The 24,788-nt window shown below is 51.4% G+C and overlaps 1 protein-coding gene across 18 annotated transcripts in view; it reads left to right on the top strand.

The window, feature by feature from the left end:
- MEGF11 (multiple EGF like domains 11) overlaps window positions 1-24,788 on the top strand; it is a 382,331-nt gene that overhangs the window by 338,899 nt on the left and 18,644 nt on the right. For 13 of the 18 annotated variants that reach the window (XR_006269888.1, XR_006269889.1, XM_043470847.1 and 10 more), the window contains exons 11-17: window positions 9,435-9,555; window positions 10,465-10,628; window positions 11,685-11,787; window positions 17,607-17,753; window positions 18,100-18,234; window positions 23,243-23,371; window positions 24,379-24,507. Coding sequence is in view for 15 of the 18 variants with exons in the window: in XM_043470847.1 (XP_043326782.1) it covers window positions 9,435-9,555; window positions 10,465-10,628; window positions 11,685-11,787; window positions 17,607-17,753; window positions 18,100-18,234; window positions 23,243-23,371; window positions 24,379-24,507 (928 nt within the window). In the remaining 3 variants the exon portion in view is untranslated. Of the gene's footprint in view, window positions 1-9,434; window positions 9,556-10,464; window positions 10,629-11,684; window positions 11,788-17,606; window positions 17,754-18,099; window positions 18,235-22,997; window positions 23,111-23,242; window positions 23,372-24,378; window positions 24,508-24,788 lie in introns of all 18 variants that reach the window. The other 5 variants (XM_043470851.1, XM_043470845.1, XM_043470856.1 and 2 more) reach the window with 3 other exon arrangements.

Raw genomic sequence — 24,788 nt, 5'->3', positions numbered from 1 at the left:
GGGGGTGACCGAGAAGGGTGAGGAGAGGCAGGTGCAGCATCCCAGGGCTGGCACTCTGCTTGGCAATCAGCAGATGCTTGCCTGACAAGAGGCTCTGTAAACCAGGGGTCCCCAAACCCCGGGGCCAAGGATGGGTACCATTCTGAGGCCTGTTAGGAACTGGGCTGCCCAGCCGGAGATGAGCAGCGGCTGAGCGAGTAACGCTTTAGCTGCTGCTCCCCATCGCTGGCATTACTGCCTGAACCATCCCCCCACCCCATCCTGCCACCCGTGGAAAAATTGTCTTCCACAAAACGGGTCCCTGGTGTCAAAATCTGAAGTGCATTCCACATATGTGCTTCTGGTATTGCTGTGACATTGGACACCAAATCAGCCTGGTGGGTGACCCTGAAGCTCTGGAAAGAGCAGGGGAGATAGGGAAACAGGAGAAACCAGAGGATTGGGGAGGCCACTGCACAACATCTGGAAGTAGGGAGGGACCTAGCCTGCAACTTCTCCTGCCACAGCCTCATCATATGCCTCACCCTGCTCCCCCACTAAAGGGTAAACTCCATGAGAGTAGTATATGCGTGCACGCCAAGTCACTTCAGTCGTGTCTGACTCTGTGCGACCCTATGGACTGTAGCCCACCAAGCTCCTCTGTCCAAGGGATTCTCCAGGCAAGAGTACTGGAGGGGGTTGCCATGCCCTCCTCCAGGGTATCTTCCTGACCCAGGGATCGAACCCACATCTCTTACATCACCTGTACTAGCAGGTGTGTTCTTTACTACCAGTGCCACCTGGGAAGCCCCATGAGAGTAGGGACATGCTCTGTTTTGCTCACCTAGTATCCTCTGGCCTAGCTCGGTGTCAGACATGCTCTAGTGCTTCCAGAACATTTCCTGAATAAGTGAATTAATTTGATCCATATGCAATGAGCACTGACTATGATCAAGGTACCATGCCAGGACTGGGGCCACAGGGCTTAGGAAAACAGACCGAGTCTTCACACTCATGGGACTCACAGTGAGGATGAGGATTCTAGTAGAATGAGAGCTGATTTTAATTCATCACAATTGTGATAAGTGCCACCAAGGAGCAGGTAGTAGACACCTGCTCTTGAAGTGGGAAGACAGGGGAAAGTAGAGAATATGGGAGCTGAGGGTCCCCTTGGGCTGTGTGCTTAGTCACTCAGTCGTGTCCTCCTCTTTGTGACCCCATGGACTGTAGCCCCCCAGGTTTCTCTGTCCATGAGATTCTCCAGGCAAGAATCCTGGAGTTGGTAGCCATACCCTCCTTCGAAGTCCCCCCTCTTAGGTCACATCTAATTTAGTGTGATGGCTAGTGGTTAATGGCCTGTCACCACATCTGATCTATGGTAGATGCTTGACAAGTGTTTGAGAGGACTGCCCTGCAAGTCCAGTGGTTAGGACTCTAGACTTCCACTGCAGGGGGCATGGGTTCAATCCCTGGTCAGGGAACTAGATCCAGCATGCCACATGGCATGGCCAAAAAGGTAGTTGAGCACTGAATGGGTAAACGGATGAGGCTGGGTCACCGTGAGCCAGTGTCTTTGCCTCACTGAAACCCACATACTCTGACCCCAGGTCCAGGGCCCTTTCTTGCCTAAACCATCCCTACTCCTCTAGCAAGAAGACCTGGGGGCCAAGCTGACTTCCCTGGCTTCCTCTCCTGAGTCCTCTCTACTGAGCTCCATGGGCCTGCAGAGCATGCCCACTCCCTCGGCCTGGACCTAGGGAACCCAGTTCACCCCATTCACACTGCCTCCTACCAACAGAACATGCTGAAGGGGACCCTGAGGTGAACTTGCACAACTGCCTACCCCTTTTGCGTGAGGGAGGGTCAACCACTTTCCCTCCTTCTCCTTTCATTCCAAGAAGTACTCGTTAACCTCCTGCCCACTGCAAGGAAAATGGATGATCAATACATGGAGCCCAGCTGTTGATGAATTTTCCCAAATAGGGCCGAACTACAAAGCAGTGTATTGCAGGAGAGAAAATTCCATAAACAGTATTTGAAACAAATGTAATAGAACACATAACTCATTACCCACCGGGGTCCGGGCCCCTGCTGCCACATTGCACGAGGAGGCAGGTGGAAGGTGGGGAGGAGATCTGCAACTCTGCAGTGGGACCAGCTCGGGAGCTTCCGTTCAGCCAGCCACTCTTTCAAATCAAGTTCAAGGTGTTAATAGCCTAGGCTGCATCTGTAACTAACAGGACTCTGGATTGGAGGAAGAATTCTCACCCATCCTCCATTTGCGGAATGCAGACACCTAGCAGGACAGGCAGGCTTCCCCCTACAGGAGCTGGAACCTGGGGAGCCTGCCTCTGGGGGGGGTGGAGGGCTGCCCTTTCCTGGGCAGGGGGAGGGGGTGTTGGGAGTGGGCTCTGCAAGTGTAATGGGGATAGGTAACAATACAAGAAACACCCAGATATCAACTTCCAGGTGTTGAGAAAGAGCAAGTGTCTCAGCTTGGCAGGTGACCTTTCCTCAAGGTCAGGGCCATGTCCTCTGGTTGCTCTGTGCTTAGGTGGTGAGCGTGCTGTCAATAGGAGTGAGCAAGGGCAGCATAGGCTACCCCAGAGTTACACCACATCTGGGCTCTTTGCATACTGTGCTGAAATAAGAGCCAGGAGATTCGAGTTCCAAAGCCATCCCTCCCAGCGTTGGCCGGGTGACCTTGGGCAAGTCGCTTTCCCTCCCTTGGCCTCAGTTTCCTCTCATGGAAAACAAGGCAGCCAAACCAAGCGATTTGCAACATCTTTTCCAGTTCTGGCACAAGGAGCTAGCACCCCACTGAGAATCCAGGTGTGAATACAATGAGATCCTGGCTCCCTGAGCTTACAGCCCAGGGCAGAGGCAGGATAAGTGACCAATCCCAGGCCTTGCATTAGGAGCATTGGTGGCCTCTCAGCTGGTGTGATTCTTAGATTCCAGGAGGGCTCCCTACTCTGGGCCTGCACTCCCATCATTCCTCACTTCTTCGGGTTAAGGCCCCCCTACTGCAGGCTACAAGATGCTCCGAGAGGCAAAGCTACAGGGTCCTTAGAGATGATCCAGACACTGGTTCCCAACTAGACACATACAGAAGCTGCAGCAGGTTGCCAGGAGCGATTCTGAACATTTTACAAAGCCTACAGGCAATTTTCCATTACCTAGGATGAAGCTCACTAAAACACCAAGGCTTTTCTTCTGCTGTTAATTAGAATTAAATTAACTCTATGTGATCTTCCAGGTTAGCGTGCGCTAATCAGAAGCCCTGATTGGTTGTAGGTGACATCATAGGAATTTCTAGGTCATGGTTGGTGGACAAGATGCTGCCACCAGCATCAGACGGCATGTGGTCACTGGCCAAATTGCACCTGCTCAGTACGTGACTGGCCTTGGACACCAGCGCATGGAGACAGCAGTGTCCCTCAAACAGAGAGAGCTTTGCAGACAGGGGATACTAACAAGGCTTCTTGATGGTGAAAAGTTGGGGAGACTGATTGATTTCAACAGCTGCCTATAATTGATAAAGAAACCAAGACCTGTATGTTACCTAGTGCGAACATGAGTCGATCGGAACAGAAGATTGTTTTCCTGCAGTAAACATGCTTAGTCGCTCAGTTGTGTCCGACTCATTGTGACCCCATGGGCTGTAGCCTGCCAGGCTCCTCTGTTAATGGGATTCTCCAGGCAAGAATACTGGAGTGGGTAGCCATTCCTTTCTCTAGGGGATCTTCCTGACCAAGCGACCAAACCTGGGTCTCCTGCATTGCAGGTGGATTCTTTACCGTCTGAACCACCAGGGAAGCCACTCCAGCAGTAAGGTACATAGGAATTCTGGATGGATATTTTGGGGAACAACTTGAAAAGACCTTAGGGTACTCCTGGCTAAGGGAGTGTGCAAAGGTGCTAGGCTATGTGAGATGCAAATGCAAACCCTTCCTACTTTCTTGGGTTCTTGTCCTGTCCTTTTTTCCAGAAGGTGAAAAGATCAACAGGTGTGGATTCAAGGCTGGTCTGGGGCCAGGCCCTGGGCTGGGGAAGATGTGGTAGATAAATCCCAGCTCTGCCTCACAGGCCTACTCTGACTTTCAGTCTCTTTCTCATGAAGGCGATGAATCTGATCATCCCTAAGATCATACTCAGCTTGGAGGGTCTTATCTTCCTGAGTGGATGCACTCGAAGCCAGCAGGGTAATTTTCTGGCTGTATGTCTGACCCTCAGCCTGGCCGGGGAGGGTTTGGGCAGGAGGTGGCAGAGTGGGACATGAAACCACAGACCAGGATCTGGCCCGGCTTTCTGTTTGCATAAGAGCCCCCAGAGAGGCCCAGAGTTGGCATGGCAGCACCAGACTCATCCTTAGACCAGGCAACACTCTGCTTCCTGTGTGTGATAGGAGCCCCAGAACCCCAGCCCACCAGGGCCCCTCACTCATTTGTCCAACAGTATTTATAGAATGCTTCTACTCCATGCCAGGGACTGAGTTAGAAATCCTGGGGCAGCCAAGACAGATAAGACCCCTCTTATCACAAAGCTTCTAGTCTGACTGAGGGAGACAGTGAATAAGTGGGCAAATAAATGCATCTAGATGCAAACATGAGTGTGCCTGTGTGGACACTGCCTGGGAGCTGCCCAAGGGCAGAGACCAGGTCACAGGCTCCTGTGTGTCCCTGGAGCCCACTCCCAGGGCTGGCTCAGAATTGGCCCCCACTCAGCAAACATTTGTTGAATTGCTTGGCAAGAGAAAGAAAGCATATGGAGAGTGCCCAGTCCTTCTGGTTGTGTCCACGGTAGAAGCCAGCAGGCACACACAGATATCTCATTTCAATTAAACAGCAGTTATCGGGGGCCCATTATACACCAGAAGGACCCCAAGCCCTGAGAATCTAGAGGTGAGCACAGTGAGGTCCTGCTCCCTGCGCTCACAACCCAGGCCAGTCGCAGGCGTGAAGAGCTAACCAGGAGCCACCCCAGAGTGCAGGATGGTGGTGGCTGTGTGTGCACCCAGTTCCTACCAGGGCAGCCCAGTGGGCTGGGGAGGGAACACACCGGAGGGAAGGATGAGGAAGGAGTCACAGTTTTATACCCAAATCCACACAGATGGATAAACAGACACCCCCAGAGACAAACGCACACAGAAACTCACAAGTGTGTACGCTGACTGCCTAAGCATGCATGCATACCAAGTCACTTCAGTCGTGTCCGACTCTGTGCAACCCCATGGACTGGAGCCTGTCAGGCTCCCTCTGTCCATGGGATCTTCCAGGCAAGAATCCTGGAGTGGGCTGCAGTTTACTTCTCCAGGGGATTTCCCAATGCAGGGATTGAACCTGCATCTCTTACATCTAACCTGCATTGGCAGGCGGCTTCTTTACCACTAGCGCCCCCTGGGAAACCTGGGAGATGCCTAAGCATGTGTACACATAAATAATGACCCCTGTGGGGTGCCACACAGGCCATCATGATCAAGGCCTGTTAGTGGTGCCCAAAACTGGGGAGATGAATGTGTAAGAGAATGGCCTTTTGCAGGGCAGGTGGCAGTGAGCACCCTGAGAATCGCCAGACCTTGGCCAGGGGATACCTTGAGGTAGGTGAAGCTATTAGCCTAAACCTGAGAAGTTAGGTTGATTATTGGCTTGCTGTGCATGTCCATCACCAGTCAATCAATTATATGCCTGGCCTGACCCGGCAGATCAGAGGACAGAAAGTAGAGAATGTGATACAAAGTTTCCCTGTTAGTATTTGTGATTACTGAGGAGTTGGAACCTGGTTGGGCCAGGGCCCCGAGGTGTAGGAGGGGGAGGTGTACCAGGCTCACATTCCTTTAGGGCAGAACTGTGTCCTTTAGAAACTGCCCGCTTCCCCATTTGGGTTGTTTTGCCATTCGGAGCTAACAAATGGGAAATTTTTGGCACTGTTTGGGGCACATGGTAGCCCCTCAGTGAGTGGTCATTTCATCCCCCAAAACCATGGCAGAAGTTCAGGCCTGTTCAACTGGGGTAAGGGGAACCAGGAAGACAGCCTGGAGGAGGTGGCAGGAAGGTGAAACTGGGGATATAAGGTCACGTGCCCCCTGTGAACCCTGAAGTTGAACATTCAGGGTTGATTTCCTTTAGGATGACCTGGTTTGATCTCCTTGAAGTCCAAGGGACTCTCAAAGAGTCTTCTCCAGCACTACAGTTCAAAAGCATCAGTACTTTGGTGCTCAGCCTTCTTTATGGTCCAACTCTCACATCTGTACATGTGGAGACTACTGGAAAAACTATTGCTTCATATGTAATAACTAATTTAATTCTCTTAACAATACTATGAAGTAGGGACAGTATTATTCCCATTTGACAGATGGAAGAACTGAGTCCCCTAGAGGTTCAGTAAATTGCTCAAGGTCAGGCAGTGAGTCAGTGGTAGCAGCAGGATGGCACTAGAGTCCATTCTCTAACCCCTGGGCTCTGCCACCTTCTTGGAGAGGTCTGGTTCTTCCTCCTTCACCCCTCACTGATACCCCATGGGGCCCTGGATAAGCCCCTGCCCACTCTGTCTCCCTTTCCTTCTCTGGGAAGCAGAAAGTCTTATCGCCTGGTAACTTCCCAGGGCTGTTGTAAAGTCAGGTTGACTGCCCATACCCCTGTACAGGCTGCTCCGGGAGAAAATGGGGCCTGGCGCAGCCTTCTGGGGACCGAGATTCTGAGCTGGGTGCTCTGTGTCTTGCCCCCTGAAGCAGGGCAGGGTGGGCAGTCCTCTCAGCCCCACCAACAGATCCATAGTTGGACTCACAGGCCCCTTGAAACCTCCTCAGAGGGCAGGGATTGGGGACACTAATGAGGATGCCAGGAGAGAAACTCCTTCCTCTTAAAGTAAACTCATGCAGAGAAAATCATAAACTGAGCGTGCAATTTACATGCTTAGAGCTTAAACATATTCTTCTGGGCTATTTATAGTCCTGGGGAAATTAGAATTTTTCTGGGTAGTGGGAGCGCTAGTAGATTACAGCTGGTCAGGATCGGCCAAAGACTGGCCTGGGAAAGAGTGGGAACCATGGAAGCTTCTGGTGCAGGACTCCACACTTCCCAGTCTCTCCTCCCTGACCCAGCCTGGGCAGGTGGGAGCAGAGAGAAGGGCTAGAGAGGAGCCTCTTCACCAAGGGCCAAATAAGACCTCTCTGTGACCTGAATGGGGATGAGGCCAACTGCCTGGGACCCTTAGAGTTGAGACGTGAGCTCCCCTACTTCAAGGCTATCATTTCACAAATGCTGGAAGTGAGGCTCAGAGAGGGGCAGTAACCTATCGAATGTCACACAGCTAGTGGGGCCCAGGTGAGCGCTGGTATCCTGGACCACGCATCAGCATTCCCACAGTAAACCTTAGAACAAGACCTGAGAAGTTAGCTGGAGACACTCCTTGGGGGGAGACGGTGGGAATCCAGCATCCCAGTATGTGCACCAGAGCAGACATCCCCAACGAGGGTTCCTGAGTAGGGAAGGCATGTCCTGGGGACTCCGAGAGCCCAGACTCCCTTCCCTCGCCTTCAAGGCTACCAATGTCCCCTTTTAAAAAATATATTTATTTGACTGCACCTGATCTTAGTTGTGGCATGTGGGATCTAGTTCCCTAACCAGAGATCGAACCTGGGTCCCCTACATTGGGAGCACAGAGTCTTAACTGCTGGACCACCAGGGAAGTCCCCCAACACCCTTTTGAAATATCTCCCTTGCCCCTCCTTACAACAAACTCCCCCCTCCTGCTACCCCTAGAACATTCCCAGCTCCCATACTCCTCTGCACTCTTCTTCACACCCTTCCCACCTAGACTGCCTTTACCCCACTTCCCCTGATTAACTGAATTCTTCCACCCCTCAAAGCCTCTGAAGTCCCCATTCCTGGTAGCCCTGTGACTTGCCCTCACTCTGAATGCCTTACTAGGGCTAACAGCCCACCCGAGGAGGTCCTGTAGGGTGTCACCCAGATACACGATTCAGGATGAAGACTGCAGGAAACTTCGTAGCTCCCAGATGTGTCTCTCTGCAGAAATTGCCTTCCATCAAAGAGCACAGATTCCCCTGAAGTCATGCCCCCTTCCCCGGGGCAGTGGATACCAATGATTGGTCCGGGGTATGGAGCCTCTCTCTCCCTTTCCCCTGGCAGGACAATTCTAAGGGCCAACCAGCTCCAGAGCTGCCTAGCAGATCAGCTGAAGCTATTGTTGCAACTGCTCCAGAGTTCAATTTCTGTCTGCTCTTCCTGCTTCCCTTTCCCCTCATAGGGCTTGTTCTCAAGAGCCCACTAGTCTCCATTTCAGAGAATGTTTTCCAAGGAAACTGGTTTGCAACACTAAAAACAGAATGATTAAGCAGCCAGCCTGGGTTCAAATAGAGATCAACCATAGTTAGCTCCATGACCTGGAATGATGCTGAGGCTCTAGTTCCTATCTCTTGAGGATATTGTGAAGATTAAATGAAATGATAGTACTTGATATTGAGAAAGTGCTTAATACACATTAGCTGTTATTATTTACATTTAACTTCTTTGAGGTTTGGGTAAATGAAAATAGGATATTATTATCTGCCTTAGGGGGTTCCTGGTAAGAATCAAACAAGATTGAGAAGCAAAGGGGTGTGACCTAATAGAGGTTCAGGGGTCAAATTCCTTGAGGGTTTTGCCCACTCTAGAGCAGTGGTCTGGAGGCCTGACCCCTCCCCCAACTGGTGAGAATTGCTTTCCTATCACTGCTGTAGCAAATTAGCACATTAGTGGCTTCAAACAAAACGAGTGTGCTATCTTAACATTTCTGTGGGTTGGAAGTCTGGTATGGGTCTCACAGGAATAAAGTCAAGGTGTCATCTGCTGTATTCTTTTCTGGTGGCTCTAGGGGAGAATCTGTTTTCTGCTCATTCGGATTTTTGGCAAAATTCAGTTCCTAGGGTTGTGGGACTGAGGTCCCCATTTTCTCGCTAGTTGTAAAATGAAACCTCTGGCTTCTAGTGTGTGTGTGAGTGTGTGTGTGTGTGTGCGCGCTCAGTTACTCAGTCACGTCTGACTCTTTGTGACCCTACGGACTATACCTTGCCGGGTTCCTCTGTCCATGGAATTTTCCAGGCAAGAAGACTGACTTCTGGAAACCACTGCATTCCTTGGCTTGTGGCCGCATTCCTCTGTCTTCAAAGTCAATGCAGGCAGGTGGAGGAGTTTTCAAGGCTATCTTTTTAGTTATCTTCTACTCTTAAGGATTTACATGATCAATTTGGGCCACCCTAGCTAATCAAAGACACTCTCCATCTCAAAGTCTTTAATCATGACTGCAAAGTCCCTTTTGCCATGGAAGGTAACATATTCACAGGTTTCAGGAATTGGAACATGGAGAGGGGGGCGGGGGGAGGCATTACTCTACCTGCCATAGCCGCTCATCATGGGGCACCTTCTGACCCACACCCCCTCCTCCTCTTCCAGGGGGAGGTCTGTACGGTTCCCTGCGCGGCAGGGACCTACGGCTCCAACTGCTCGTCTGTCTGCAGCTGTAACAACGGGGGCACCTGCTCCCCAGTCGATGGCTCCTGCACCTGCAAGGAGGGTAATGTGCCTGCTTCCCCACCCCATCCCCTCAGACGTGCACACAGAAGTTGCCCAGGTGGGCTGCCAGCTGCCCACCCACCCCCATGCAGAGTCAGGGAGCCTGTATGTCAGGTTCCAGCCAAGGAGACTCATGCCCAGGACTTCAACAGCAGGAATGTGATAAAAGGGATTCGTTACCAGGGTGTTAGAAGCGCTGAAGAGATTTGCAAGGGAATGTGAGCAACCCGGAGATTAGTAGCTTCTCTCACAGTTGCTAGCACTTCTAGGGTGAGAGGGACGAAGGGAGAAAGTGGAGTTCCCAGAGCCTGTGGGTGAGGGCCGCCTGGTAGGGACTGAGACAGGGGCAGAGGGGCCGCAAGATGGTGCTGGAGTACCGAGACAGCCACCCCGGAGGCCCTGCTCACAGCAGAGAAAGAGGAGAAGATACCGGTGCCTCTCCTGCTCCCGCCCCCCCTTCACGGCCGGGTCTCCCACTGGCAGCCCCCCTGAGAGCAGCTGCAGGGCTCAGCCCCCCCTGACACAGAGCAGGGGGAGGGGAGAAATGATCCGAGGGCAGACAGGCCGTAACCAGCCTGCTCCCAAACACAGCGCCCTGAGATAAGCTTCCCGAGTCCACCCCGGGCCCAGAGAGCACCCCCACCTCCGCTGACGCCCTGTCCGGGTGGGATCATCCACCTGTAGCAAGAACAGGGAGAGCCAGCAGGCGGCAGAGCCAGCTTCTAGCCCCTGCGCCCTCAACAGCCACGCTGTGGTTCCGAGCGGACTCAGAAGGCGGGATGTGCGCGCTAACCCAGCTACCGGAGAAGGAGTGGTTCGGGTGCTCCGTCTTGTACGGAGCTGGGGGAAGTGGGCAGAAAACCGTGCGGACGCGCGACAGAGAGGTGACAGCCTTGTCCCTTCCCCGCAGGGTGGCAGGGCCTCGACTGTGCCCTGCCGTGTCCCAGCGGGACGTGGGGTCTGAACTGCAACGAGAGCTGCGCCTGCGCCAACGGGGCGGCCTGCAGCCCCGCAGATGGCTCCTGCTCCTGCACCCCGGGCTGGCTGGGGGACACCTGTGAACTGCCCTGCCCGGTGAGTGTGGGGCGGGCGAGGGTGGGGGACCCACAGCCCCTCAGACCTTTTCCCTGTGGTTATTTCGTCCACAGAAGTGCAGAGAAGGGCACGGGGCCAGGTGATGGAACACCCGGATTGAGATCTCAGCCCCAGTTCTAACCTCTCTGTCCTACTTTCGGCCTCAGGCCCCTCATCTGTAAAATGGAAGACACTGGACAGATGTGGTGATGTGCAGTCACTTCCCCCAGGGTGCTCCTGGTAACCATTATTGACTCTGAAACAGTTAACCTGAGCCCAGGTGCAACTCCAGAATCCTTCATGACACAGCGCTACAGGCCAGCCCTTACTAATCCATCAGAGTGGCCATTCCTTGATAATGTCTAAGTTTCTTTCTAATTCCAACAGCCTATAATTTTATGATCAAGGTGTGGGAGGACTAAACCAAGCATTATCCCGCAATAACCACCTAGACTTACTCCCTGGGTCTTAGTCTATGATACAAATAAGTTAAATTAACTGATGGTCTACTGAATGAGTCCTATAGTCCCGGGTTCCAATCCTGGCTTTGCCTCATCCTAGCTATGTTGCCTGGAGCATGTTACTTCACCTCATCTTTAAATTTTGAATATAATGAAACCGTCTCATAGAGTTGTGAAGATTAAGAGAAATGAGTTAAACAAGACTCTTGATAGCTAATGTTTGAGCACACAACAAACGTCAATTGCCACTTTCTTACCCAGTAACAAAGAATAAATCATAATCCTTCTTTATATGTGGTCAATGTTCTAAAATTGGCATTTTCACTTCCAATGTTAATTAATGATCATTACAGCTCTCTGAGAAGTAGGAAAGGACTACCACTTCCCTCCTTCCAACTGCATACTCCTGTTAATGCAGCCAAGAAAATTTTTGGAGTGGCTTACTTGAATCCCCAGTTATAAAAACGTGCCTTCCCTTTGCCCCGGCCCCAGCTTCTCTGCATCCTTGTCGGGTAGCAGCTCAGTTTTGTCATCAAAATCCCACAGAAGTGTGAGAACCTCTGGGGGTCTAGATCTCACCACTCTGTCTCCACAGGATGGCACGTTTGGGCTGAACTGCAGTGAACGCTGTGACTGCAGCCATGCCGATGGCTGTGACCCCATCACAGGTCACTGCTGCTGCCTGGCGGGATGGACAGGTAACCCCTCAACCGCCCACCTTCCGGGTCCTGGGAAACTGAGCTTTGGTATTCTGCTGCCTTCTCTTGACTTTTCTTTCTTTTCTCCTGCACTTTCTCTTCTTATTTCCTAGGTATGCATCTTTCCTTTATCTCCTCTGGGCTTCAGGTCTCCATTCCATGCAAATTAACAAACGTTAATTGAACACCGATTATGTACAGGCTCTTTTCTAAGGGCAGGGGACAGACCAGTTTTTAAAAAGTCAGACAAAAGTGTGGGTGCTCAGTCTGTGCTTACAAAGGATACGGTGGAGACAGACGAGAAACTTTCACCTTCGCCCAGGCTTAGACTCCTGGTCCCTACATGTGTCCTGGCAGTCCACCCCCTAAATATACTGCAAAGCCATCCATTTTTCACCAGCCTCTGTCACTATCCTCGTACACTGAGCACCATCTCTCACCCGACACTGCCTTGGCCTCCTTTGTGTCTCTGGACCTCCCCTTTTGTCCAGCTGCACCTACTCTGAACATGGTGACCAGATCCGTTCACATCACATTGAGGCTCAGAATGCCTCAATGGCATCCCATGGCATTTATCCAAAAGCCTTACAGTGACCTGGGGTCCGCGTGGTCTGGCCCTCCCCAACTCCTCCACCTCTCTTCTGCCCCTTCCCATTACTCACTTTACTTCAGCCACCTGGGCCAACCACCTCCCTGACTCCAGGCATCAAATGTGCATCCCCTCTGCCTGGATCACTCTTTCTCCTTCTCTTTACCCAGTAATACCCTCTCATCCATCATATTTTGACTTCAAGATGACTTCCTATGGGAAGGTTCTCTCCTTGGATACTACCACCTCCCCAACCTGGCCAAGATTATGAAAGAATGCCTTTAATTAATTCTCAGAATACCCTACAGTATTTTAATTCTCAGAATGCCCAACAGCAGTCCTTACTTCAGTTGCCACTGAACTCTGATTGAGTAACTATTTGTTAATTATCTGCCTCGCACACTGACCATCAGTTCTGTGCAGGCAGGGACCAATCCGCCTTGTTCACCACTGTATCCAGTGACTGTCACACACAGAAGTGGTTAAGGACACAGAGCCGGAGCCAGGCCACCTTGGGCAAGTCCTTTAACCTCTCAGGGCCTGAATCTTCCATCCATAAGATGCAGATAATAATAATCCTTATAACTACAGGGTCCTTTGGAAGCTTAGATGAGTTAATACCTGTAAGTGCTAACAGTACCTGGCACAATAGCGGGTGTTCAGTAAGTGTAAGCCAGAAACACAGTGTTGATAAGATGTTGCATGAGTGAACCCACTGGCCACTCCCAAAGTGGAGGACAGCAAGGAGTGAAGAACGCAGGCGTTGCTGGCAGGGAATGTCCTTAAAGAATTCACACCAGGCTGCTCAGGAACCTCTGCTCTCCACAACTAGAAAATCAAGGACCGGGGGCATTGCTTCCTCTGTAGCATCTTCAATCTGACCCCCTTGTCCTGCCCCTTAGTACAAAGCTGGACTCCACCCTGGTTACCGACACCCTACACTGTTGGTTGAAGTCAAATGGAAATCCGCTTTAATTTTTCATTGCCTTAATTTTGAGTGAACCGATAAGATTTTAATGACATCTGGTGCTTAAAAATTCTGTCTTTGATGGACAACCTTTCAGCAAGGTCTCTGCTATTCTAAAGCTAATTTCTCCAAACATGGTCCTGAAGTCATTTCAAAGGAGCAGTTGATGTTCTGAAATTTGTTCAAGCAGAAGAAAACCAAGGAAAGACAGGGAAGGCTTGGGGTACAGGCCCCAGCCTCCTACTTAGCGAGCCCTGACCACCTAGCCCCTGGCATACTGCTCGTCCCTTGATTTCAACACTTTTTAAAAATTATTATCATTTTGGCTGCACTGGGTCTTCATTGCTGTGTGTGGACTCTTCTTTGCAGCGTGTGAAGTCTTTGTTGCAGCACAGGCTTTCTAGTTGTGACGTGTGGGCTTAGTTGCCCTGCAGCATGTGGGATCTTAGTTCCCGGACCAGGGGCCAAACCTCCCACGTGCCCTGCATTAGAAGGTGGGTTCCTAACGCTGGACCACCAGGCCTGTCCCTCAGCACTTGTTTCTCTTTGCTTTAAGCAAGTGCACGTCTTCTCCCCTCACCCCCAATTAGCCACAGGCTGCTTGACTGGCATGATGTCTAATTCACCTTGCCCTGCACATAGTAGTTGTTTATTCAATGTTTATTGAAATAAGTTGAAAGAAACTGGCCTGTAACCATATATGGATTTTCCCCTTGAAGTGAGGAGACCTTGATGATGATCTGCTCCCATCTCCTCCCACTACACAGGAGGAAAAGCAGCTGTCCAAGATCTCAGGACGTTACTGCCAACAGGAGGCATAGGATTGCACTGGAAAGGGGAACCGTTTCTTCATGCAACTAGCATTTATTGACCCAAACCATCACCAAATCTTTATCTGGCAGCTACCACGTGGCTGGCCCCGAACTAGGCCCAGGAGTAAATGGCAGAATACAACAATAGTAATAGACCCTGGGCACCTATTGTGTGCCAGACACTGTCCTGGGTGCTAGAGATGCAGAAATGATGATGATGATGGTTTCCCTGCCTATTGGGAGGACCTGGATAAAGAGTCAGAAGTGTCAATAAACCATGATCCCTGTCTCCCTAGGGCACATACATGAAATATTCAAATAATAGGTAGGGACAAAGCTGTATGCTGCTATAAAATATATGCTTGAATCCCTGGGCAGACATCCAGGAAGGCTTCCTGGATGAGGAGGACCTAAAATAGTCCACAAAGAATGTGGGCTGCTGAGTTGCTACTGGCCTTGTGATATGAGCTAGAGGTCACAATACATGGATTCTTAGTCTAGCTGCACCCATCAACATGGATGTGTAGAGAGCCCCGAAAAACAAAACAGGGAGATTCTCTAAGGTAAAAAGGAGAGGGCCCCCGAGGGTGATTATTATCCCCAGACAGGGCCTAGAGAAGGCAGCTAACTGAAGACACCACGCCTCTTCAGAAGCTGTAGTTCTGAGACACAGCCTCCCTTTAGGCCAAGGCCAGCCGCCCTGACCACACAGTGCAACTGACGTTTAGATTCTTCTCTCCATTTAGGTGCCAATGTCTGATGTTCCAAGTAGGTCTTAGGACATAAAAGAACCTCAAACAAGAGCCTCACCCACAGCACCAGACCTAGACTAGACGAATTGGCAGACCTTAGGACGCAGTGGGCCCTTGCAGCCATCTGCAATCTGAGCATAATCACCTTACACCTATGATTCTTAATCTCCAAAAAAAAGAGGACACATTTTTGACATGAAAACATTTTGAGGATCCCAGACAGGAGAGTAGCTATATTTCTAATGTCTACTGATTTGGGGAAAACATAGAGTGACAGGCTGCCGTGAATTCAGGGGTACTTTTGCATGCACTGTTTTATTAATCACAGTAGTATCAGCTCATAGTTTTAGGGAAGAGCTGTATCTGCGTGTGATGCACATGCCTTGGGCCGCCTAACAAAGAGCGCATGATGCACAGGTGGGATCGGAGGCCCCTGTCCCATAGTGGGACTCCGCCTTAGTCCAGTGTGCCTCCGGAGAGCAGCAGGGCCCCTCGGCCTGCAGTCCGAATCTCACATTTTCAACATCCACAGGCACAAGAATTCCTTGAGGCAGATCATGGCTTTTGGTTTTGGGGTTTTATTCTTTTAATGTTTATTTATTTTTAATTGATTGATGATTGCTTTATAATATTGGTTTGATTTCTGTCATACATCAACATAAATTAACCATAGGTGTACATATGTCCCCTCCTTCTTGAATCTCCCTCCCACCACCCACCCATTCCCACCCCTCTAGGTTATTACAGAGCCTCCCTGAGTCAAATGGCAAATTCCCCTTGGCTATCTCTTTACATATGTTAGTGTATATACATCCATGCTACTCTCTCCATTTATCTCAAACAGCTTTGTGTTTTTTCCTGCCCCAGGTTCCCCTTCAGTCCATTCATGCTATTTGCCACCTCTTGTGAACCTGAAACTCCACTGGGAGAGACCTCCATTGCGGAGTGAAATGTGACCACCGGATTCTCATTGGGGAAAGATGGCATTTCCTGGGAGAATCTCCCCCCACCCCCTTCCCTCCATTGTCCAGTCACTCAGTCGTGTCCAACTCTTTGCGACCCCACGCCAGGCCTCCCTGTCCTTCACCAGCTCCCCGAGTTTACGCAAACCCATGTCCATTGAGTTGGTGATGCCATCCAACCATCTCATCCTCTGTCGCCCCCTTCTCCTCCTGCCCTCAATCTTTCCCAGCATCAGGGTCCCTCCATACAAAGGCCAGTTTTCTGCAGAGTGGCACCAGAAGCCCCGACCCAATGTAGAATTGAACTGTCACAGGAGGAACACCCAGGGAGTTAGGGAGCCAGGCTGGACGGAGGCACTGGAGGGGAGTAAAGCCAGTTGATCCCCTCTCCCCCACTCTCTGCCTCTGTTCTGCCCCCTCCCCTTTCCTGCCAGCCCAGGTGGGCTTGTACATTCCAGCCTGCCTCTAAATTGGTCCCACCGCTCTCCTGCTGCTGCTAGGGCCGGCTCTGTTCACTGAGCCTGAATGTCTTCCTCCCACTTTCTTTCTCTTTCTCATGATCCCTGTCCTTATAACAAGGCAGACATGCTTTTTAAACTAATTCTGCTCCTCTCTGAGCCTCTGATATTCACCTTCCAAAGCCAAGTTGGTCTCCGGGGCCCCCACGGTCCATTCACCTTATGCATGTCGGACTAGCAGCCTTTCTGCCTGGGAGGAAGCCACTCCGCAGAGCTGGGCATCCAGCCTCAGGCCTTTTAAAATTCCTTCTCAGCCTGCAGGCTGTAATCACCCCCAACACATATTTCCTTTCTCTCAACTCAAAAAGATTGTGTAGGCCTTGTTCTTCTTTCTTTCTGACAGATTCCATCCATTCCCCCTTAGGCCACTGTTTGTCAAACTGAAGGTCATTAAATCAATTTGTTGGGTCACAACTAGCTTTTTTTTTTTTCCTTAATGAAATAGAATACATCATAGTGCAGAGAAAACATCAGATTGCATCATACTCAGTGACAGTAAATGTCATTTGCAGAGCACTGGTTTCTATTATTCATATGTATGCACATTTGATATAAAATACATATTACACTGAGGACTGTGGTCAAAAGAATCTGAAAAGAGCCTCCCACTCTCTGGGCCACTGCCCAGGGACTGGTTGGCTGGGGCCCCGCAGGGACCAATGGCCCCTGGGCTAACATGGGTGAGCATGTAACTCACTCCTGGCTCGTGTAGCCCCCCATCATGGCACTTACTTGCTCTACTAACCTTTGTTGTTCAATCACTCAGTTGTGTCTGACTCTTTGTGACCCCATGGACTGCAGCATGTCACTAACCTTGGATTTCAGCTAAGATGTCAGGGACAAAGGAGGCCTTTCATGATCTGACCCCTTCTGATTCCCACAACCTCATCTCTTACTGTATCCCATCGTGTACTTTATGCTCCAACACACTACATTATACTTCAAGGCATGATTCTCTCTCTTGCCTCCTGCTCTTTGCACATAGGATTTCCTTTACCTGGTCAATTCCTACTTGGTCTTTAGGACTTATGGTTTAGTCATTCGCCTCTTCCTAGAAGCCCTCCCTGACCAGCCAAGCCTCTCCGTTTTTTCCTCCTCATTTCCAGTTGTGCTTGCCTCTCCACCCCCACCCCCCTCTCGCTGCACAGTGCAGCCTCCCCATCACTCTCCCCTTCACCCCCCACCTCACCACTGACCCGAGTCTGTCTTTGGCCCACAGGCATCCACTGCGACAGCACGTGTCCGCCTGGACGCTGGGGCCCCAACTGCTCTGTGTCCTGCAACTGCGAGAACGGCGGTTCCTGCTCCCCAGAGGATGGGAGCTGCGAGTGTGCCCCTGGCTTCCGAGGACCCCTGTGCCAGAGAGGTAAGGCTGACCCCCACCCCACAGACCTTGGCCAGCTCTTCCTCCCCACTCCTTCCCAGCTGGAGAGAGGCTGGGCTTAAATCTCTTAATCCCCATCAAATCCCTGCCTCTAATCCCCTTTCTCCCAGCCTTAACTTTTCTGTCCCCAAGTTCAGGGCCCAGCCTGACTCCCCTGTAGGAACAGGATCACCCCCACTCCTGTCTGTAGAAAGGAACAGGCCCTCCGAGGTGTGGGTGGATGCGACTCTCCCCATACTGTTGAGAAGCCTCTCTTCATCACCGTGGGGGACTGGACAGGTCGCCAGTGCCCCTCGAGCTGCTGACCACCATCTCCCCTTCGCCGCAGTCTGTGCCCCCGGGTTCTATGGCCATGGCTGCACCCAGCCGTGTCCCCTCTGCGTGCACAGCAGCGGGCCCTGCCACCACGTCAGCGGCATCTGCGAGTGCCTCCCCGGATTCTCCGGAGCCCTTTGCAATCAAGGTACTCTCTCCAGGGATCGGTGGGGGGGGGGGGTGTTGGGGGCAGGTGCAGGGAGACGAGGAGTCCTGGGAGGGGAGTAGAAGGGAAGAAAGGTTTGGGATTCTCATCAGGCTCTGTGGAGGCAGCTCCTTGGCTCTTCAGGGCTTCTTGTTGTTCAGTCGCTAAGTCATGTCCAACTCTGCGACCCTATGGACTGCAGCACGCCAGGCTTCCCTGTCCTTCACTGTCTCCCAGAGTTTGCTCAAATTCATGTCTGTTGAGTTGGTGATGCTATTCAACCTTCTCATTCTCTGCCATCCTCTTCTCCTTTTGCCTTCAATCTTTCCCAGCATCAGGGTCTTTTTCAGTGAGTCGGCTTTGGGGGCTTTAGAGCTACCTTAATAAGAATTGGACATCATGGGCCATGAGAAAAAGCCATTATGCAATTGAAGAACAGGCTCAGAGAGGGTAAAAGACTTCTCCGTGGTCTCACGGCTAGCAAGTGGCAGAGGTGAGAATCAAATTCTGACTCCAAAGCCCAGTCTAAACAGATGGAAAATGAAACAAGTATAGCTGAGGTCCACCTACGAAGTGGCCCCAAATGGCTTGTGCTGCATGTCAAGTGGGAAAGCAAAGAAGGCTGTGGGAGCTCAGAGGAGACGGTTCTAGCTTTGCTGGAGATGGCAACTTCCCAGCCCTTCTCTCCTTGCACTCAGGCCAATATCACTAATCCCCCGCTACATGCTTTCATGTCTCAGCTGCAGAATTCACAGCACCTACTCCAGCCAACCTCTTCCACTCACTGGGAGTTGAAAGGGGAGTTAAAGCTTATTGCACTGATCTGCTGCTAAAAAAGCCCTAATCTGTGTCATATGCAAATTTCCATGGTGTAGATATTCCCACCACGTCTGATTTGAAGGAACTAGTGGTTTAACACCAGTTGTGAAATTCCTGAATATTTAACAACCAGGGTGAAGGTAGAAGCTGGGTCAGTGCACATCATTACTTATTGCTGTCCCTGGCTTAGTTAGGCCAAGGCGGGGTGGATTTAGGGGACAGCTCCATCCCGTGCTGGATTTCAACTGGGACTTAGCCTGAAAGACAAATGGAAGAAAAGCATTGTGGGTACAGGAGCCAACCTGGGCAAAGCAGAGGGGCGGATCCGTGACTGTCCAGCTGTAGGAAGTGACAGGAGGGTCCAGGGACTGTGGGTGACAAAGGGGACTGGGAAGGTAGTCTGCGGACTCCTGAAATGTTCTGAAGGACAAGGATGCAGAATTTGTACTTTAACCTGTAAGAAGCGAAGAGATCTTCGTCTAAGGTAACCTTAGAGCTAAAAGCAACTTCAAGGTCATCTATGAAAGAGTTTCATCTGTCTTCTGCTTAAATACTTCCTTTGAGAGCTCACTGCTTCCCAGGGGACTGAACCCTTTTGATGAATAATGACCACTGAGCTCGGCTATTTTTGTAAGTGTGTGGGCCGTTAATATGTATGAGTGGGAAGTTTACTCCGTGATGCTTTGAGGTCATGAGAAGTTTGGAACCCCCCAGGAAACGTATGTGACAGTTTCATTTGCTTGCATCCCTCCTAGGACAGTTTAATCATAACCTGACACGTCGAGGTTTACTTATTAAACATCAGAGACCCAGCCGTCAATACAGATAGGCTGGGTCTAAATTAGGACCTAAGCAGCTCGAGGAGTAACTCTCAGATCCTACAATGTCTGATTTATCGCCCGCTGGCCTAATGAGTATTTTCCACATATAGATCTAATAGAGTTTGCTATTAATGGCAACTGCCCTGGTTAAGTCTCAAACCTTGTAAAAAATTGAACTGACAGTTTCTAATGACCGGCTTTTCAGCAAGTTACAAATTACAGACACTGCTTATGCAGAATCATTAAACATAGATTAAATATAACCAGATGTTTTCTTTTCACCAGCCCCCCCACCAGCTCCCCCCTACCCCCTTCTCTCCACCTTTCCTCTCTTTGCCTCACTCTTGATTTGGCTAAGAAGTCAACCAATTAATGCATTAGACTGATCACATTAGCAGCTCTGTGGGTGAATTTGTCAACCTTGTGTATGTGAGAAAGACTTCAAAGATAAGACCGTCTTGTTAGCGAAGATGAGTTGGTTTTAAGAAGGGGGTCAGTGGAGCATCTCTGGCACCCCATTCCCCACAGAGGGCCAGGACTAGGGGATGGAGTCCCAAAATCAGGTACCTCCCAGAGGCTGACCTGTTTTTCAGGAAACAGAAGCGAGAGGCTGAGCTGCAAACAGGTGAGATGAATGCCATCCTCCTGGCAGTGGACCTGCCCTGGAAGGGGTTAACGTTTTTGCTAGGGAAGAGCACAGGGGCCCAAAGCAACCAGGATTCCCACAACCATTAACTCCATCCCACGGCCCGTGGGTGAGGGTTATCAGCCCCATTTCAATGAGGAATCAGACTGACAGGGGTGATGTGGTTTGCTTAAAGGTACTGAGCCAGTGAGTGGCAGAACTTCCAAGCTGTGGGCAAGTTACCTAACCTCTCAATGCCTCAATTTCCTCATCGGTAGACTTAATAATAGGGAGTAATAATGAAAATGTCTAATAATGAGAGTATTACAAGGTTATTGGACTAATATTTGTGAAGCACTCTGAACAGTGGTACATGAAAGTGCCATAGAAGTGCTTATTGAATACATAAATAAAACTAGCAGCCAAAGCTTTGGCTGGCGAGCCTGGTACACCATGCTGCCTGTATCGTTGGTCCCAATTGCTAACAGTGTCCTGGAGAGACACAGAGTGGACACAGATCCTAGGCAGCTGCTGCCCACCATCTAGTCAGGGGAGGGCTGGCAACATGAGGCAGTGTGGCATAGGGAGTGGTGAGGGCTGTGGGCCCAGGGAGGTTGCTTTTCTTCAAGAATCAACACCTTCCCATGATTCTCTATTGGCCCAGCCAAAGGAGGGCCTCGGGGATGCAAGGACTTCCTCCCCCATAACAGAGATGCAAGGAGGCCATCCTGGAGGGTGTAGGGCTGGCTGGAGCCGGGCTTCGAGGGGAGCGTGTCGAGTTGAGAAGAGCTCTAAGGGACAGGGGTCACTGACTGCAGTTTCAGAACCCACTGGAAGGTGACTGCTCCTGAGGCCTTGGCCATTTGGGGAATAGTTCTTGAATGTTTGTTGTATGCCGTGCACTGTGCTGGGCACTCAGGCACAACAAAGAAAAAGAGAGGCAAGTTCCCTGCCCTCACAAAGCCTGCAGTCCAGAGGGGGAAATTCTGAGCTCAGCCTTTTCGCAGAACTTGGTGGGAGGCAACAGTGGCGGGAAGGGGCAGCAGTTTATTTCCACATATTCAGCCTTGAGCACCTGTTGTTTTTCCAAGTGTGGTGGGGATACAGACATGGGTGGAACCCAGACCTGGCCGGAAATGGTTCACAAGCCACAGTAACAGAAGACCAGGGAAGAAACTAATAGAGGGTCACAGAAGCTCAAACAGGGATGTAGCCTCCCAGAACAGAGAAGGGGGTGAATATACCAGGATTAAGTTCAGCTATAATATTAAAAACCAAAATAACTGAATTGAAAATGACAAGCTTTTTTTCCTCATACATTAAAATAAATAAAAAGATCCAGAAGCAGGTTACTAGGAAACAGTGGGGTAGCTTTCAAAGGTGTCAGGGGCCCAAGCTTCTTCTGTCTGGTTCTGCATCCTCGGCATATGGTTCACCTCTACTGTAAGGGAGCTGCTTGAGCTCCAGCCATCTCACCCACAATCTTCCTCCATAATCCACGTTATTCTTCAGTAAGAGGGAGGAATGGGCAAATAAAGACACGCATTTCCACTTAGCATTGGTCAGAAGGTAGTCACACCTACCCAGCTGCGCAGGTGGCCGGAAGCCCAGGAAACTCTACTTCTGAGGAAGAAGGGAACTGGCATTAAAGGACTTGCTGTCTACTACAGAGGGATCACCGGGATGGTGGCACTTAAGATGAGTCTTGTAGGCAGGGTAGGAATTCCATGAGTGGGCATAAGGGTCAGGGAAGCTCTGGGAGGAACAGTTAGAGTAAAGGCACAGACAAGGAAAGGCATGGGGTGTTATTTGGAAGACAGCGTGTGGTCCAGGGGCTCATGGTTTCTGGGCGAGGTGTGTTTAAGTGCTGAGCTCTAGGATCTAGGTTTTATTCTAGGGCAACAGGGAGCCACGGAGGATGTTTGAGCAGGGCACAGGAGTGCAATGAAGAAGGCTGTGCTTTAGAGAGCTCAGGCTGTAGGAAGCAGGTAGAGGATGGATTTCAAGAGAAATGACAGGCAGGTGCTTGGTGAACTCATACCTAGTACTTAAAGGAGGTTGCAGCTTGGTTGAGGAAATCAGCCCTTCTTCCAGCAACCAAAGAGTGACTCCTCCAGAAGGCGCTGGGCCCCAAATCCTGCAAGTGACTCAAAGTGGAAATTATGACCGGAGCTCCGTGTTGGAGAGCCCCTTATGGACTCAGGAAGGTTCTCCTAAGGAGGCTGAGTGGAAGCTCAAGGAATAGGTTGTATTTGGAGAGACAGGGGACAGGTGGACAGGGACAGACATTGGGGGCTAGCCCCCTCTCCAGCTAACTGCAGACAGACGGGCCACCCTGCCTGTGTCCCTCTCCTTCTGGCTATAAACGTCCTCTGCCCCATGGCTGTGGGGTCAGTGATGCTGATGAAAGTGTGGTCATGGCCAGCTGAGGGCTGCGGGCAGGGAGCAGTAGGGTCCAGAGGTGGAATTCCCAGCCTCACCACTTGTCTGTGGGACCTCAGCCAAGTCATTCTCCCCTATGGGCCTCAGCCCATTCCTGTCAGAGGCGGTCAGGAAGAAGGCAGCTGCGGGGACAAGAGGAGGAACTCACTGCTGTGGAAATGGGGGTGCTGAGGTAGGCAGCTCCCACCTGATCCATGGCCCCACGGGGGCCACGGCTGTGGCCTGGGACAAGGCGTGTGGCTGTGGGTGGTGGTCTGAGGAGTGCAAGTGGGAGGGCAGGTGCCAGGCTATCCTGTGCCCACAGTGTGTGCTGGAGGGCATTTTGGGCAGGACTGTGCCCAGCTCTGCTCCTGTGCCAACAATGGGACCTGCAGCCCCATCGATGGCTCCTGCCAATGCTTCCCTGGATGGATCGGCAAAGACTGCTCACAGGGTAAGCCGCTGCCCCCCAGGAATGCCCCCCAGGAAAGCCCCCAGCCAAGGTCGGGCCCAGAACCTCTCTGCCCCTGGTGCTTCCACCTCCCACGGCTGAAATCTCCTTCTGCACATAGGAGTGTTCCCCTGAGTCCCATAGAGTCTCTACAGCTAACATGATGAATTCCTAGGAGTGATCACTGGCATTATTAACTGCTAGTTTTAAAGATATGAACATTATTGGTAATATCATTAATACTGTAAATGCTGCGTATTAATATTCCTAGAACCTGAGCAAGGAGTAGCTGCTAAGTTTGGATGGGGAGGAAGAGGGAGCAGGGAAGTAAGGTAAGACCAGGACAGTCACCTCAGAGGGGTGAGGGCATTCTCTGGGTAGCTCATGTGAATGATGTCCTGGGCATCACAGGCCCAGACAGGGCCTTGTAGGGGCTGTAAGGTGAACCCAGTCTGAAACAGAGATAACAGGGACCTCCAGTTTAAAGGCAGAGACCCAGCCTCTGCCCTGTGGAGTCCTTGGCTGATGGGTGAGGCCCAGCCAGTACTCCTAGGAAGGTCCCAGTTAGATAGCCTGGCCTGAAGGCATTTCCGTGCTGACGGCGGTGTCATCCTCAGGGAGCTCACCAGCCAAAAGAAAAGACTCTCTACCTTGGGAAAATCCCCATCCTCGTGGGGAAGTTAGCACACAGTGTTCACACCGTAAACCACGTGTTTACCATTTACCACAGACACCCACAAGCTCCAAATCACAGTCAGTCCCCAGAGAGGGAAGAGTCAGAAACCCTCAGAGCTGGGAGAGTGGGCAGAGAATCACCGGGAATCCGGGGTGCCTGGGCCAAGAGGTGACTGGAGTTCTGGCCACAGTGGTTAAGCCCCCTGCAAGTCAGGAAATGCCAGCCAGGTGCATCGTGGCGCCTGGGCTCTGACATGCACTCCCCTTCCTCTCCCTCCCTCTCCGTCTGCCCCTCTCTGCCTTGCCCTCACCCTCTGCATCCCACCCACCCCCAGCTTGCCCACCTGGGTTCTGGGGCCCCGCCTGCTTCCACACATGCAGCTGCCACCACGGGGCGAGCTGCAGCGCGGAGGATGGGGCCTGCCACTGCACCCCTGGCTGGACCGGACTCTTCTGCACGCAGCGTAAGCCCCGCCCTCCAGCCTCCCAGCTATTTGGAATCCCATGCTGCAGCCTGCTGGCTGCCGTGGGCATCGTCCGGGCCTGCAGTGGAGGTGGGGAGGAGACCGGTGCCTGGCTGTGAGCTAACCACTTCACCCTCCACCCCTGGGATTGGCTGGAGAGGGTGGCTGGCTTCAGGGGATTCATGGGGCCCAATCCTGGAAGGTCAGGGCTATTAGGTACCCCAGCAATCACCAAGTCCAGCTGCTCCCTGGACAGGGGGCCCAGAGTGGGCAAGAGCAGC

This window comes from Cervus canadensis, chromosome 6 (genome assembly GCF_019320065.1).
Source record: "Cervus canadensis isolate Bull #8, Minnesota chromosome 6, ASM1932006v1, whole genome shotgun sequence".
Classification (NCBI taxonomy): domain Eukaryota; kingdom Metazoa; phylum Chordata; class Mammalia; order Artiodactyla; family Cervidae; genus Cervus; species Cervus canadensis.
Note: the sequence above shows the minus strand (reverse complement) of the source record. Positions and strands in the feature narration are given on the sequence as shown.